The sequence below is a fragment of the Nanorana parkeri genome, unplaced genomic scaffold (genome assembly GCF_000935625.1).
Source record: "Nanorana parkeri isolate BGI_ZX_2015 unplaced genomic scaffold, ASM93562v1 scaffold2105, whole genome shotgun sequence".
NCBI lineage: Eukaryota > Metazoa > Chordata > Amphibia > Anura > Dicroglossidae > Nanorana > Nanorana parkeri.
In genome coordinates, this window is record NW_017308373.1 from 67,766 (window position 1) to 85,455 (window position 17,690).

Genomic DNA, 17,690 nt, shown 5'->3' on the forward strand with positions numbered 1-17,690 from the left:
TCCTTTTTTAATTTTGTTCCCACTTTTCCCATGTGACAAATAAGCAACAGCAATGCATCCCAAGCTGTATGACTCTCTGGTCGCATCATCCGCCCTTCTTCACTATCCTCCATTCAGAAAATATCTTGTATTTTTTTTAAAGAATACAAGATATTCTGTGATTAGAGGAGAAGAGATGATGTTATATCCCCACCCAATCCTCTCCTGCTCCAATCACAGAATGTCTTGTATACAAAACATTTTACAAATGGAGGATAGTGAAAAAAGGCAGGTGATGCGACCACTGTACAACTGTACAGCTCAGGGTGCATTGCTCCATCTCTTCAGTGCCCAGAAGCTGGACATTCTGTTTAGGAGAACAGCATGCTGAAGGTAAGATCTTTCTACTTTGCAGCTGCCCTTTGCACTTAACACAACAACCTTTTAATGATAATTACATACCCAGTGCAGTGTGTAAATGATCATTACACCTGGATTGTGCCTTTAGGCTGCATTACATCCATTCATTCTTCGTTGTAGTAATGACCAGTAACTGGCTGATACCTCCTAACACTAGCAGTAGGACACCTAGGATGGAATCCATTTCATATTCTAAAAGTAGTCTTGTATGAAAAAATGATGTTGATTTCTGCAGATAGCTTTGATGCTGATTAAACCAGGTACAGTAGATATGAGATGCTGTATGATGCTCTACATAGTGGTCACTATAATAAGAGAGGACTTCCAAACTTCTTAGAAATGTTATTAAAACAACTAATAATAATGTTTAAATAATGTTTATACATCCAAAAAAATATACTTTCAGACTATTACATAAAGTATACATAATGCTAAACTAACTATATAAAGCAAATGCTGTATATGTCAAATTACCTCCATTATACAAGAAAAATTCTTGAGTTACATCCAAAGTCACTGAAACTGGCCCATCCTCTGCCACTGCATTAGTAATACTTTCTTCTTCTGTGAGGGTGTAGAATTTAGAGACCTTTACTTTTACCGATTTCTTGGGTTTGTATTTACATTCAAATTTCTGAATGGAAAAATCAGATATTTAGCACTGTATACCGGCCTATATGACACAGTTTGGGATTGACAGTGTGAAAAAAAGGGTAATTAAAATGGCTGATAATAATACTTGTTCCTTATAGGTAATGGGTGTGGTTTCTACTCTATACTGAAGGTAAAAAATCACATCCAAGGGGCGTTTTATAAGGAAGTGATTATTATAGATTTAAATTACATTTCCTGACAGCTCCATGCAAGCATACAAATGGGTTGGGACCCATCTCCTCAACCCTGATAGGACCACTAACTCATAAATTTGAGACCCCACACCATCATGGTGTTCCTTGCGTTTCCTCCTCGTATTTTGCAGGTTTACTTACCTTTCTGGAGTAATTCTCTGGCAGTCCATTAATGTGGTGATGTTCCCTCTGAATCTTTCCTAACAGAAATGGTGTGGGGAAGCTCCTGCTGCTGGTCCTTGGGGCATGGAGTCTATTTTTGCTGCTACATCACAGCATTTATGTGGGGAGCGGAGTGTCTGTGGCGCGGCGGTTCTCCTGGACGGTGAGAGTGTTAACGCTGGCTTACTGTGCTAAGGGGTTGGCTGTCCCAGATAGAGTGACAGCGTATTCTACATGTAGCATCTCCAGCTCTCCGGGGTGTCCCCAGAAAGCATATGTAAGGCCAGGTCCTCCATTCACACTTTTATTTACATCTTTGTGTTGAACCGGCCGCTATAGTTATGTGGAGTTCGGTAGAAAAGTAATTCCCTCTTTGTCTATTTGTGTTTAAAAATGAAGAACACATCCTATTTGAGGAGGAAAAGCAAGGAACACCATGATGATTTAGGGTATCACATTTATAAGTTAATGGTCCTATCAGGGTTGAGGAGGCGGGGCCTAACTAATTCATATGCTGCCATGGAGCATGTCAGGAAAGGAAAGTTCCCCCACACTGCAAGGGTTAAGTGCTCATTTTGGTCTGGGGCTTAGAATAACCCAGTTATACTCACCTAATACCCTGAGCTGGCTTTCTATAAAGGTGCCTATACACTGCACGATTCTTGTACGAGAATCGCGGGAAATCCCACGATCGTACGATAATCGTGCAGTGTATGGAAGGCGTGCGACCGTTTTCTAATGTACAGTCGCACGACTTTTGTATATCGAGCATGTTGGAAAACCAGCCGAGAATCGTACGATGATCGCAGGTACAATCTGCCTGTCTAAGATGGGCAGATCGTAAATTTTTAAACTACTTTACAACCCTCGCAAAACAAAAGTCTTGCGAGGGTTGTAAAGTGTATGGGCACCTTTAGACTAGTCCATGGAGCCTCTCTCCTTTTCCGCTGCAGTGGTCTAAGATCCCATAAATCACCATGTTATATACACAGTCGGTAGGAAGTGAGGGCTTTAAGGGGCATACCTTTGCTGCAGAAGAACAGGAGACAGGCTGGACGGATAACCGTAATAGTATAAATCTGCGGTTATGGATATAAAATCACCCCAATCGGTTTGAAAGCTGCTATACAAAAAAACTGCAAAGTTCTTTGGTAAACATCAACGGACAACCGGCCAGCTCTGAGGATCTGGTGAGCTAATCTTTGTTATGTTCCACCCTAGACCAACTGCAAGGGTTAATAATAACTTTCCCCAGAGTTCTGCTTAACATATATGCACTAATGTGCTTTAGGTCAGGTGTTAAAATGTGTGCGATAAGGCAGCCCATTCATAATGCATAATGCAACGGGCCAAAAAAAAGGCGCATGACACTTTTTTTTTTGCAATGCAGATCACCACAGCGCATGGTATGTATGTTGTGTAGCACTGCAGTGTATTGTGCATTGTGCTGTACTTCATGGCGCACTGGGGTGACATTTACAATGAATGGAACCACAATGCATGGCACACTGAGCTGGTGACTTTCTGTTCATTGGAGTAATATGCATGTTTTAGCACATGTTGCCACAGCTCAAAAGTGTGATTGAGCCCCAAAAGTTTTGATGTTTTAGTAATTGAAATTTTTTTTTGTGTGTGAATAGATTGTATTAAACATCCATCAATTCTTAATGTTAATGAAAAAGTGCATGAAAGAGAAAAATACTTTACCCCTGCGTTGTATGCATAGCTTTTGCTTGTCATCATCCCATTTTCTCTAATATATTTAAAATTCGATTGAAATGTTCCTCCACAGCAGCCATCATTGTCGCTATTGCAGTCTATCAGTTGTTGCTCACTGAATTTAAATAATCGCGTGTTTTTGATACAGTGACGTGATTCTAGGACACCCACCTATAAAGACAAATCAAAATATAACAATGAGATGGGGCTGGATCATGTCGTGTCGGATAACATTGGTCTTCGCATGATAAACGCCTTCACAGTAGACAGCTGCAAAGTTGCTTCTTTATTTTTCAGGTTTATTTAGTAAGGGACAATAGACAATGCTGTAACCCATAACAACTCTTATTACCAAAAGGGAACAGAGCGCCACCTCCGTGTGTAAAATCGTTTATTACAATAAATAAAACAAGGGATAAAAGTACTCACAAACAAACGTTTTCATCAGGCTTTAACAACAAACGAGAGGCCACACTGTCTGTTGACCCAACATGGTATCCCCCCGACTATGTAACACGGTAGGTGATGTGACCGGATACTACCGTGTTACATAGTCGGGGGGATACCATGTATCCATGTAGGTGGCGCTCTGTTCCCTTTTGTTTTCTATGTTCGTGGTGGAAGCCCCAGAGCCTTGGATGAGCAGCCCCTCAAGTCTGTGTAAAAAAACTGTGATAAACTTTGAGTGAGCAACAGCAAGTGGATTGTCCAGCTGGCAGCCATTAGCGCCAAGGGCTAAAGAAAACTCTTATTACCAGTCTCGCTTTACTAAACTGATTGCTTTCTATTACTGCACTTTGTACACCATAAGGCCCCGTTCACGGGACTTTGTTCCACGATTTTGGAGCGTGTCCGCATTGATCCCCATTGATACCCATTGAGTCCCTGGACCCATGGAAAATATGAAACAGTAGTACATGTCTCAAATTTGGCGACATGTGTTCCGTGTTGTTTCTCACTCGCTTGTGCGTGCGAACACGCAAGGAAAGAACGCGTTTCCTCAGCTGCATATGGGGTGCCACAAGCTTGTTCTGCGTTTGTGAACACATCGTAATCGCAAGTCAAAGCATGCACATTTGTGCATGTTTGACACGCATTCATGATATGCCCTGGTGTGAAATGGGCCTTACTGCCATATGTATTCGCTTACTGAATAAGCCTGTATGTGCAGCCTGTTTATTACCCATTCATGGACAAGTAGAATTTAAATGAAATTTAACAGTGATTAAAGGTTTTCTTTGATCATTTTTGCATGCCTGGGAATTTTCAGTGTAAAACAGTTTTGTTATTATTGCTATTATTATTATTATTAATAATATTATTATTAATGGTAAGAGAAATATTAACATAAAATAGGGAATAATTTATGTAATACCCAATAGTCTGCATTACAATGTTTGTGCTATCCTGCAAGAGTAAACCAACATGTTAATTGTTAATATACACGTTGTATATTGTTTTTTTCATGTTTTATTATTATGTTCAGAACGAAAAAAAATTTTTTTTTTTAAATAGCTTCATTTTTGTGTGAATATTTATTGTTACCATTTACAGCAAGCAGCTCCTAAGCTCCAAGGAGCAGTTCTGCTGTGAAATAAAGCCAATGTCAAGCCCTTACCATGCCAAAAGCCCACCATGCTCGGCAAAAGAGTCCTGCATTTTTTACAGGGGTGACACATCCTGATGCTCTCCAGTCCACCACATCTCCTTTGTTTTCCTTTTGATTCCAAGTATAATTTGAAGTAGATGCTGGTTTTGTATCTGGTTTTGGCTGATTCTTTGAATTACATGGTGTTTTTTGTATCAGTTCTCGAACAGTCTGTAACAATATATAAATCAATATACATTCAGATATGATTATAGAATATGGAAGCTGTGATTAACAAAAAAAATCATTTTAGGAGTAGTATAACTAAATGGTATATTGAGAATAACAGAAAATATTGGTAGAAAATATAGCCATTTATTTTTATTCCATTGTATCCCACCACGGTTACCAATGGAAGAGGAGGCGGGCTCTCTCTCCACCCTATTCACTACACCACCAATGGCTAAGATTTCCTAACTACCTGTTTCACACAATGTGGGATATATAATAGGAACTCTATATTGGTGATCGCTAAGAGGTTATTTTGAGGATTTAACATGTGGTGGACCTCCTGTGTTGGCCTGAGTTTACCTGCCAGGTTTTAGCAGGCATTCCTGGAGAATTGACTCCTGTTTGAGACAGACATTAAATCAATGCCTTTAGTAAACTCCTGAAAAAGCAGTTTTTTTAAGGTGTCAATTCACAAAGCTGCCGTAGGCAGCCGAGTGAATAACCGACCCGAAGTAAAGTGAGCCGAACGCTGTTCGGCTATTCACCTCAGGCTTGTACGGCTGATTTCAGCCGTACACCGACTAAAATCAGCTGTACATCGGCTTGCTGCGGCTGGCTTCGGGTTGGCCAAAAATGCTCAGCATGTTCAGCCGACCCGAAGTGCAGAAGGAGTTTGACTCAGTCGATCTAACATCTGGATCGGCTGAGCTGAAACTCCGGCAGGCTACTCGCTGCTGTTCGGCCTCTTCTCATAAATGCCAAACAGCAGTGAGTGAATAGCCGAATGCCGCCGAGCAGCATTCGGCACGGCTATTCTGTGGTACTGAGCAGAATAGAAAAACAGTTAAAAAAGTAAAAAAATAAAATAGAAAACGATTGGGTGGAGCTAGCAGTGACAGTTAGCTCAACTGGCCGGGCGGTTCTGCTGCCGTCAGAAAAAAAAAAACAGTAAAAAAACAGCCCAACTCTCCTGGACGCTTCGGGAGTCTCCCGCTATTAGACCCCATTCACACTGAGCGACATGGAAATCGCGCGACTTTGAGCGACATTGAGCGACGAGCGACATTGAGCGACGTATCGCGCGACATCTTCCTATTGGGCTGTATGCAATCAGGAGCAATATCGCTCAAAATCGCTCTAAAAAAGGGTCATGTAGAAGCGACAAGCTACCAGCGACGAGCTACAAGCGATATTGAGCGATATTGAGCGACATTGAGCGACGAGATGTGAACAGCTACATTGAAATGTATTGGTGAAGCTACATAGAGCGATATAGCGCGGAAATATGAGCGATATCGCTGCAAAAATCGCGCGATAAATCGCTCAATGTGAACGGGGCCTAAGATAGCGGCTCCCGGCCGCCACGGAGAGAAACACTTTCTCTTTGATCGAGCAGAGTAAACCTTTCCCTGCTCTGTATTTTTTTTTTCTTCTGACATCGGAGCCGTTGGCTGCTGTCAGAATAAAAAAAACAAAATCACCATAGGAATACATACTGTAGCTACATTCCTATTGGCTATTTCACTTTGCAAAAGCCAATAGCAAACTAGCTATTGCACCCGCCCTCTGCTGCTGTCAATCACCAGAAGGGGACCTGATGGAGAACTGCAGGTCCCCCTCTGCTGATTGACAGCAGCAGTGGGCGGGTGCAATAGCTAGTTTGCTATTGGCTATTGCAAATTGAAATAGCCAATAGGAATCTGCTCGATCAAAGAGAAAGTGTTTCTCTCCGGGGCGGCCGGGAGCCGCTATCTAATAGCGGGAGACTCCCGGAGCGTCCAGGAGAGTTGGGCTGTCTGGAGATCAGTGTCCCTGGTTACATAGTAACCAGGGACGCTGATCTGTCTCTGCAAGTGGCCGGAGCCAGCCATGAGAAGCAGGTCAGTAGCAGGCTGTCGGCCAGTGGCTGGCCATTTGGCCAGCTTTGGCTTTCACCTTGGCTCAGACGAGCCGAGGCATATGCCTTCGGCTCGACTGAGCCACTTGGCCAACTTCGGGAGCTGTACGGGGTATCGTGAATAGCCCGTACAGCAGCCCTTCGGTTCAGTAGAAGGGTCCTGGGGCCAAAGCTAGTCGAAGGATCAGCTGAAGCTATGGCTAGATTCTTCGGCAGCTTAGTGAATAGACCCCTTACTTTCCTAAGTGAACTGCCTCTACTCCTGTAATAAATCAATGACAAAGAGAATCATTTATCAAAACTGGACCAGACAGCATCTGGATTAGTTGCCCATGGCAATCAATCAGCTTCTGTCTTTTATTTTCAAAGCCTAACTGAACAAACTGAAGAGAGAAGCTGATTGGTTACTATGGGCAACTACTCCAGATTCTGTCTGTTCCAGTTTAAAAAAATTCCACCTTCCCCGCTGTGGTTTTGTTTCGCTTTATTTTATATACTGTACAGTATGTGTTTCTCTCCAACAAAAGCAAGTAGGCTCTTTTACCAATGCAAATAGTCCCTTGAACATTTTGACTCACCATGTCAGCAAACATATTCATAGCCAAGGTATAATTCTTCAATCCGTTCTCAACCAAGCTATTGTGCTTTTGTACTTTCTCCCAGGTTTCCTCCCAAATTCTTCTTCGAATACCTTCTTCCTTACTGTTAATGTATTTCTTTTCTGTAGAATGAAACAATGAACACATACTGTGTGAGATCCAATTTATAGGGTGTCTATGACATTCAGTTTTACTCTCAACTGGTACTAATGTCACCTGTAATTCCCTGCTGTAGAAAGTGTTATGACATATTTACAGGCTGAGCAGAGGAATTAATTGGTAGAGGAGGTTATTGGGCCCAACCATAAAGCAGAATCATCTTTCCCTCTCGTCATCACTTTTTCTCTTCATTCTTTTCTACTTGAATTTAAAAGGCTTACAAATATGACCAAATCATGTTTTCCTTTCTTTACATAATACATAAGGGGGTTTACTTTTATATCCCAGGGCCAGAGGCTTTAATCATTTCTCTGTTTATTGCTATAATGTAAATAAAATATATGAATCTGTTTAGTTCATAGATAAGGAAGATGATTCAATTCAACTATCCGATCATGCAACAAGCCAATTCTTGTTTATTTCATGTGCACATGATTGGGTATCCAGAGTGAACAGAAATTTGCTTTTGCCATTCATGAATAATGGAAGTAAATATTCACACAATTTACTGAGTGAAGATTTTCAGCTCATTTATTAAATCAGCCTCACCATATTCAGTACTACTGTGAAATGTGGGACCAAATGGGCAATTAAATTTACTTTGATGAAGCTAATGGATCAGACTATCCTATGTCATCACAGTAGTTGTTCCTATTGAAATAGTCTATGCATATTGTATATATAAAATATTTACATATATTTCTTTTTTCTTTATTACTATTTTGTTCTGCTTTGCACTTTTGGTGATGGATTCTGCCATGCCCTAAGGTACTTTCTTTATTTCTACTTCCCACTTGATCCCCTTACATTCTGTTGACCTGTATGTTCCTGCATGCTCCTGCAGTTATTGACCTGCAGCCTGTCTTCCTGACTGACCATAGTTCTGCTCAGGGGCCTTTAATAAGACAGCCTAATGCTGTTGCCTCAGATGGCATCTCTTTGGGTCACGTGGGGGGAAGACATGAGTTAGACAGAATAAACCATGGCTGCTCTGTTGCACAATGTTTGAAGTGTGCCTGCTGTCCCCTTTCTGGCCAGAGCGTCCAAGGTTGCTAAGAGGCAGACGGGGACATATGCAAGGGCATACACATCTCCCCTCCCCCAGTTCTTAGCAACCTGGGACACACTGGCCGGCGTCCTGCTCAGTTTCTGGCAACCAGTGACATCACTGGTTGCCAGGAGCTGGGCGGGACGGTGCCCGTAGCCCGAGCCAGAGCTGGGCAAGGGGATGATGCAGAGGCCACACCCCACCACACTCTTAGCGTGCTCCACCAGCTTCCCCCCTGCCAACCTGCTGCCTCAGAAGGGAAAATGTCTAGGGCACTCCTGGTTCTGCTATTACAGTTTGTAAAGGCAATATAGCAATCAAGATGTCCATAATAGAGCGAGATCTGGCCCGCATTTACACATCACAGCTCTTCACTGCATTTAAAGCTCTCATGGGGAGAGGGGGATGCATGTTTATTAACAAGTGTACCTCTCTTCTCAGACTGTGAAGAGATGAAGAGCCCAGATGTGTGAGAGTAGAGATTTGTGCCCATGATCTAGTGTGATTTTTGTGATTCTTAATACTCCATTGAAAATCAAAATATAAAGGCAGTAAAAATAACAATTAAACAAAATATTGAGGTTAATGAAACATGCATTGGTTGTAGACGGTCGGTGCATGAATACTTGTGTTTTTACTGATATCAAGACATTTCTGTGAAGCTTGTACCCGAGTATATATGTGGCTATATAAATCCACTGGGGTACAAGTATCACAGAAATGTCTTTATGTAAATAAAAACACAAGGGGCCATAGGGATTTTTTGGGATGGACCTGTCTGTATATTTTTATTATAAGTATTTATGTAATGCCAGCAATTTACACAGCAATCCCTACCCTCAAATGGCTTATAATCTAAGGTCCATGCCTCATATGCATGCACACACGCTGACCGATTTAGACATGAGCCAATTATCCTACCAGCATGTTTCTGGAGTGTGGGAGGAAACCGAAGTACCTAGTGGAATCCCACACAAGCACAGGGAGAAATGCAGACTCCATGCAGATAGTGTTCTGGGAAGGATTTGATGGGGACCCCATTGCTGCAAGGCAGAATAACTAAACACAAAGCCACTGTGTTCTTTGTAAGCTGGCTAGTGTTGTGAAGGTGAAGCTGGTGAGGCAGGGATCTCAAGTCTCCCTGATGTTCAGGGAGTCTCCCTCTATTAGATAGCAGCTCCCTGACGACCGCAAGAGAAGCATTTTCAGGTGAGCGAGGAAGTAAAGGAGAAATTCTTATACTTCCTGTTTACATCTTTTCTTCTCTTCGTGCTATGACAACCTCTGGGCTAGTGAAGCAGGGATAGAGATAATTTGCACAAACAGCCATTTAGGTGCTTTCATCACACCATATTAAACTGGCCATTTGTATACAACTAACTGGGCGCTTCTTAGTGTGCTATGATGGGAAGCGGAGAAGCTGATCTCTGCTCCTCATTGCAGCTACATAAACTGCTGCACTGAGGAGATAAGCTGCGATAATAATTATCTCCATTAAATAAACGTACACCCCAGCCTAAACATTTTATCTAGATCTGCTCATTGCTACCCATCTTGGAAGAAACTTCCAAACTGTTACTTTTGTGATGCAAGCATTGTCATTTCAGCACTGCAAACTGTGGCTCCTTATTCTGTCCTTGGTCTCAATATAATGTTATGAAATTCAGCATTCCTGTTCTGTGTCCTCACCCTCTATATGACTTTAGGTATATCTGCATACAGTGGCGGAACTACCAGGGTCGCATCGGTCGCCGGCGTGACTGGGCCCTGTCGTTCCGCCACTTGGCGTGGGGCCCAGGATTGAAGAACAGGCCCCGACCGCGGCAGTGGAGTAACAAGCGGGGGGCCCGATGAAGTGGCTCCTCCGAGCGCAAAGGTAGATGGACGAGCGGGAGGGGGTTGAGTCGGTCGCCAGCAGTGAAGCGGATTTTTTTTTTTTTACAGGTGACATGTGAGGGCGGTGCTTTTTATTATAGAACATGGAACAGAACATGGCTGAATTTGGAACTGACTATATTCTATTCCATGTTCTATAATGACATTGTATTACTAGAAAACTGCAAGTCAGCAGTTCAGCTGGGTCTTGTAGTTCCTTGTATGATAGAAGGCTGTTTTAATTACTGTCCTCATGAAAGTACTAGTAACACAATGTCATTATAGAAACATAGAATAGAACATAGTTGAACTTAATAATTACTGTACTATAATGCCTTTGTATTACTAGTATTTTCATGAGGAATTAATTAAAACAGCCTTCTATCATACACGGGACTACAAGTCCCAGCATGCACTCACTGTCCCTTTACACCTCTCACATATCACCCAATGAACTACTGCAGGGGGCTTGCATGCTGGAACTTGTAGTTCCCTGGGTGATTTATATGTGGTGGTGTACAAGGACAATGAGGGCATGATGGGACTTGTAGTTCCCTGGTTGATGTGGAGAGGTGTGCAGGGACAATGAAGGCATGCTTGTTGTAGTTGAACTATAAGTCCCAGCATGCCTTCATTGTTATACCCCCAGGGGCCTGGAAAGGAAGAAGAGGGCCCAGCCCAGTAACCGCAGAGGCACCGACATTGCCTCCTGGGACTACAGCTCCCAGCAGGCCAATGCTCCGCAGCGCGGGGTTGGGGGGGGCCCTACATGGCTTCTTGCACCTGGGCCCTGAAGTTCCTAGTTACGCTTCTGTCTGCAACTCTGCATAACAAAATAATATTCTATGAAAGTTGTAATTGATGTATAATGTTTATTCTTTCTAAACAATAATCTTTGCAGTAAAACTGAAATTACTTTCACCTACCATAGTTCAATTTCCAGATGTTCCATTCTTCATCAAGAAAATTTGCAGCAGAAGCTGCAAGAATAATTGCTGCTAAAACAAGTAAAGTCTTCATCCTGCAGGAAGTGAAAGGTTTAAATCTAATTCTGGAAAGAGGGTATAACTTTGCTCCTGTATAGACATCATGACCTCTCATGTCTACTCACTCACAACAAATCCTCAGTAAACTGTATTAAAGAAGAACTCCAGGCAAATAAAATCTTAACCCTTGCAGTGGGGCTACCCCCACACTGCAAGGGTTAAATGCTCATTTTGTCTGGGGAGCTAAAATAACAAAGTTATGCTCATCCAAATGTCCCTTGGTATCCTCATGTCCTATACACTGTATAAGAAGTGATAACTCACAGGACCTTAGACTGCTGGAGAGGACCTCTGTAAGAGCAAGCCGGGATCATGGTTCGGGTGAGTATATCTCCATTATTTTAGCTCTCTAGGCAAAACCAGCACTTAACCCTCGTAGTGCAGAAGATTTTATTTGCCTGGAGTTCTTTTTAATGGAAACTGTTTTTTTGTGCCAAACTTTACATGTTTGTGTACATTTTGTGAAACGTATGAAAATAATCGGTTAAACTGGTTGCCTTTTTGCAGTGCACAGTAGATTCCACCCAGGAAAGGCAACTGTGTGAATTAAAAACAGTTCTTGATCAGTGTTGGATAAACAGCTTAAAGGAGAACTATGGGGTTAAGGCTTTTCCCCATAGTTCTCCTTAGGGTAAAGGGAGGACACAAACTAGCATCTTCCCGTCACCCTAAGCTCAGTATACTGCGAGCTACAGCACACGGCATACTGAGACGCTGCAACTGAAGCGGATCTGACAATTATGTCTGGATCCGCCCAGCTACGTGAGTGTCAGCTGGCTCTGCCTATCTAGAGGCAGAGCCAGCTGTACCCGCCCCCTCCCCCGTCCCTTCCACCAGTCAGCGCTGGAGGATCGGAGCGGGGAGGGGGGAATCCAGCCCCTCCCCTGTCACGGCAGAGAGCCGTGACAGGATCGTGAAGTGAGCGAACGCAGGTATGCTCACTTCCCGATCTACTGAGCCGACCTGAGAGAGTCTCCTTGTCACAGGTCAGCTGAAAAGCACTCACCGCATAGTTCTCCTTTAAAGAGAAAGTATAGTGTCTTATCAATGGGCACACACTTTGACTTATTATTTCAGTGTGCACCTTAAAGTCAAATTCTATATCAAAAACATTTTAAAAGCTCACTCTTCCATATTATTGCTATTGCAATAAAGACGATCTAAACCCAAACACAAAAATGTAATCTATTTCAGCTTTCCAACCCTTAAATATGTTGGCTGCATTGGTTTTCATTTTTAGACTTTGTTTCCTTTATTCTCATCTTTGTAGATTAGCCACAACAGTGAGCTCTAGATGGCACAGGGTAATGACTTAATTACTCTGTTTACAACTGTTGAGATTGTTTTTAATGTGTTCACTGTGTGTTTGTATTCCTAAAATAATTTGTAAATCAGATTACAACCTGTGGGGCCAACATTGCAATCTTTTTATATTTCTATTTATATAATAAAAGTGTAACTACAGGTAAAATATAGAAAGTATATATGATACAGTCTGTCAATAGCATTAACACAGCGTGCTTAGGTAACATGGTTTTATTACCTGTTTATCCTGCCAACAGATCTGTTATTGTCCACTTATTGTTACAGGCCAAACGGTCATGTCAAGATGGCATTTACAGTTACAAGAAGTTCCAGTCTCAGTTTCTAAGTAGTCAGAGCAGCTGTCAGTAAACCAGCAGGGGGTATTGACTGTAGCAGTTTGGAAAAAAACACAGGGTCACCACAATACTGCAGAACTGGGAGCTAGTGGTCACCCTATTATAGAAGGCATCAGAGTGAAAGCAGGACCTGGCAGGATCAACAGGTCTTTTATTAAACCATTTATTTACAGGATACAAATCATGTATGACTTAATTTACTAGGAAAGTTTAAAAAAAAATCTCTTTACATAACTTTAGTATTTGGGTTTACATAAACTTTAACCCTTTAGTGATACAGCTTCGGAAATGTATTTAGTTCCTTGGGACCGGAGCAACTTTACCCTTTGTGCTATGTGTTTGTTTAACCATAATATCCTTTTTCCTCATTCATTGCACCTAAACATATTATATGCTGTTTTTTAAAGGACAAAATATGCTTTAATATCATGTGACATTTGCAAATATAAATTCTTTTTTTTTTATATACAAACAAATGTTTTAAATTGGAAAAAAAACAAAACACATTTTCACAGCTTTGGCAATAATAATGTGTACATAATTAGTGTAGCTAACAGAAAGTAAATATTTTATTTCTCCTGAGTTATAGGGTATATCATATGTCTGGGATTTCAGTTTATTTTGGGAGTTACAGGTCACAAAATACAAGGAATGAAATACAATTTTAGTGTGAGAACAATTTTAGAATGCGATATGTTTGTCTCCTAACTATAATAGCCTCCTCTGCACTGTATTTTCTTATCTTTTTTTATTAAACATATATATTTTTTAACTTTTAATTTTTTTTTAACATTTGAAAAACTTAAAAAAACTATTTAAAACTTTTTTTTTTTTTTTTTAAACTAGGGGGCACTAAAGGCTTATTTTTTTTTATTTACCGAGGCTTTTGATACTAAGGGAGTTATTCACAAAGGAGCCGAAGGATATAGCCGTAGCTTCAGCTAATTCTTTGGCTCACTTCGGGTACTTGAATGCATTTTTCAGCAGAACTGAAGGGCTGCTGTACGGGCTATTCACAATGGCCCGTACAGCAGCCGAAGGCAGCCAAACAGCTCAGCCAAGCTGAACGCATATGCTTCAGTTCGGCTGAGCCGAAGTCAGAGCTGTAGCGGTGAGTTTTTTTTAAAAACAGCGTGCGGTCCCCCTTCCCATTCATACCGAAGCCTTTAGGTCTGGTAGGAAAGTTAGGAGGGACCCCAAGATAAAAACTAAAAAAAAATGCGTGGGGTTTCCCCCAAAAGTCATACCAGGCCCTTTAGGTCTGTTAGGAATTTTAAGGGGAATAGTCATACCAGGCCCTTTAGGTCTGTTAGGAATTTTAAGGGGAAAAAATGTGGGGTCCCCCCCTACAATTCCCAATCAGACCCTTAATCCGAGCACAGGCCTGGCAGGGCAGGAAAGGGGGGGACTCTAACCTGTCATTGTATGACAACAAATGGGCGGGTCGGCAGGCGTCGTTTAAAAAAAAAATACCGATGAGTTGGCAGCGTCGTGGACATTGCTGACTTCGGCGGGCTTAGTGAATAACCCCCTTAGTATTCTGAGGCGACACTGTATTCTCCTTAAAGATACTTTGTATCACTTTTGTTCCACACTCATCCAGATTGCAGCTTCACAACACAGTGAACTGTAAACCGGATCAGTGGCTGTAACAGCACTGTGACCACTGAGATTAGCTATTGAAGTGATCACAGTGCTGGGACCCCCTGATTTGCTGTTGAAGTTCTGCCTTGGCACAGAGGCACCCAGCAACAGCATGAACCCCATGTGCGCTGGTCCCGCCACCAAAAAATTATGACATAGTCATAGTTCCATCATCGGTTGGGAAGGGGTTAAAGTGACACTAAACTCAGGTGTTAGATCTTAAAAATGCATTCAAGTACCTTAATTATTACCAAAAATGTATCTTATTTGTGTATCACTCGGCTGTAGATCCTCAAATCATCTCTGAATTCATGATGACACTGTTCTTCCTTCCGGGGGGTGGCTACTTGTGCCCCATGAATTCAGAGATGATTTGAGGATCTACAGCTGGGCGATACACAAATAAGATACATTTTTGTTAAACGTTTGAGGTACTTGAATGTATCTTTAAGATTAAACTCCTGAGTTTGATATCACTTTAATATTTAGAATTTTCAATACTTTGAAATACTTTGAATTTTCACTTTGCCAGTAAATTTCACTTTCAATGAGGTGAAGCTGCGCTGACTTCTATCATCCAATCATGTGTAATAAAAAATCCTGCGTTTTAATTTTTCTTGCATATCCTTTGCAAAGTGAACATACTCTATTCTAGTAAATCAGCCACAATGTTTCTCATACAAATTTTATGAATGCATTGCACCTTATGTGAGCTCATAACCTTTTGAGTTCTCAGCAATTCTACCTAAACGTAGTGGATTACAGCCTATGGAAACAGCTGGTTACCCAAGCACTCCCCTTTTACAAACTGTTTTATGAAGCTGGTGGTTGTCTTTGCAAATTTGCAAAAATTCAATAAGGTTTGGTCCCCATGGCTGGAAGCATTGTGACTGAGGAACAAACAGACCATATTGTTCAATGATTTCTGTTGATTATAATTTTATTCATGTTTCTAATAAGCATTTTAGTTTTTAAGAACGTTAAGATTTTTGTGAGATGATAAAATAAATAAAATATAAAAATATAATATATCTTTAAAAATAAATAAACTTTGTGGATTGAACATTAAGATTTTCAATATGGTCAGTAATCTAGGACTTCACCATCGTTGCTAAGCTCAAATCTATGCAAACCTGGATCTAAACACAAATGCAAATCTAAGTACAAAGTTTAACACCATAATTTTGAATTATGCATTCAGAAAACGTGCACACATAAACCTTAACAAGGAACACTGCCGAAACTAAGATAAGTACTGGATGGCATGTTCACATATTTAATTTGTAGAAATATTGAAGCATCTCCAGCACAATACAGATCATAGATATATTCAGAGAAGCTGTGACCTCTATATAGTTATAATAAATAGAGTAAAGTGTGTTTTACCTGGTGTCTTCACTTCTGTGCTACACAAGTTACCAGTACAATTGTAGTATTTAAAGGCAACTCTATCACCATCTAGAATACATGCTGATAAGCAGTTTCACATCAAAATCAGATTGTTGTTTTATATCACCACAGCATCAAAAGGAAGTAAGTCATCATGAGTTAGATCTAACTGAAATGTAACACTACAAGCCACAAATGTATCTAAACAAGAGATTGTGCTCAATATTCTTCTACCCTAATAAAACTGCTGTATAGATATCCCAAGGATATAAAATAAACTATCAAAAACATACAGCACTAAAACATAAATAAATATATATTTAACCTTAAAAAACTCAAAAATTCAATAACGTATTTAGCATCACACATAGTACAAATAAATATATGTGCAAAAAAATAAAATATAATGTCCAAAAGGCAAAGTGCAAACAATGTGCAAACAAGACGTACTTTTGGAATGCTTGCACTTTTGGACTATTGGTAGGGATGCACCGATACCGGTATTTTGGTATCCAGTATATTTTTTCCTGGTACTCGTCGATACCGAATACCGATACCGGAAGTCCCATTAAGGAAGCCAGGCGGTGTGTAATGACTCGCCACCTGGCTTCCTGATTAGCCGGGAAGCCGGGCAGTGTGTAAAGACTCACCACCCGGCTTCCCGATTAGCAGGGAAGCTGTCCCCATGCTTCTCGTCACTAAGTGATGAGAAAGCATAGATCTGGCTTTCTGGCCAATCAGGAAGCCGGCTGCCGCGTAATGACACGGTGCCCGGCTTCCTGATTGGCCGGGAAGCCGGCTCCACGCTTCCTCGTCATGAGGTGATGAGGGAGCATGAAGCTGGATTCCTGACCAATCAGGAAGCCAGGCAGCGAGTCATTACACACTGCCCGGCTTCCTGATTGGGAGCATGAAGATGTCTTCCTGACCAATCAGGAAGCCAGGCATCGAGTCATTACACACTGCCCGGTTTCCTGATTGGCCGGGAAGCCGACTCAGGGAGCATGGAGCCGGCTTCACTGCCAATCAGGAAGCTGAGCAGCGTGTAATGACTCGCTGCCCGGCTGCGTGATACCGGAAGTATCGGGCTAGGCATCGGAGCATTTGGGCGAGTACAAGTACTCGGCATCAGCACCGATACCGATACTAGTATTGGTATCGGTGCATCCCTAACTTTGACACTTATAAAAAGAAAATTATATAATGTACTTGCAAATACCATGCAGCCTAGGTGCGGTATTCTGAGTTTTACAATGACAGGTTAGAGAGGAAGTCAAATCTTTACAGGAGGAGGCACAGGATGCATAATGCTGCCCAGTCATGACCCCACAACTGTGCCCCCTGAAGCAGCCAATGTGAATTCATGTGACAGAAACAAGTAACAAGCTAAGGCTACATGTACAGGGGTGTAAGAAACTTACTGAT

General features: G+C 41.5%; 1 protein-coding gene across 1 annotated transcript in view; it reads right to left on the reverse strand.

Moving 5' to 3' along the window:
• Positions 1 to 17,690, reverse strand: part of LOC108800693 (cathepsin L-like proteinase) — a 29,310-nt gene that overhangs the window by 11,044 nt on the left and 576 nt on the right. The window contains exons 2-6 of the mRNA XM_018572683.1: positions 11,641 to 11,657; positions 11,452 to 11,546; positions 7,423 to 7,565; positions 4,747 to 4,947; positions 874 to 1,033 (exon numbers count right to left, since the gene is read on the reverse strand). Of these exons, the coding sequence (XP_018428185.1) occupies positions 874 to 1,033; positions 4,747 to 4,947; positions 7,423 to 7,565; positions 11,452 to 11,546; positions 11,641 to 11,657 (616 nt within the window). The remainder of the gene's footprint in view (positions 1 to 873; positions 1,034 to 4,746; positions 4,948 to 7,422; positions 7,566 to 11,451; positions 11,547 to 11,640; positions 11,658 to 17,690) is intronic.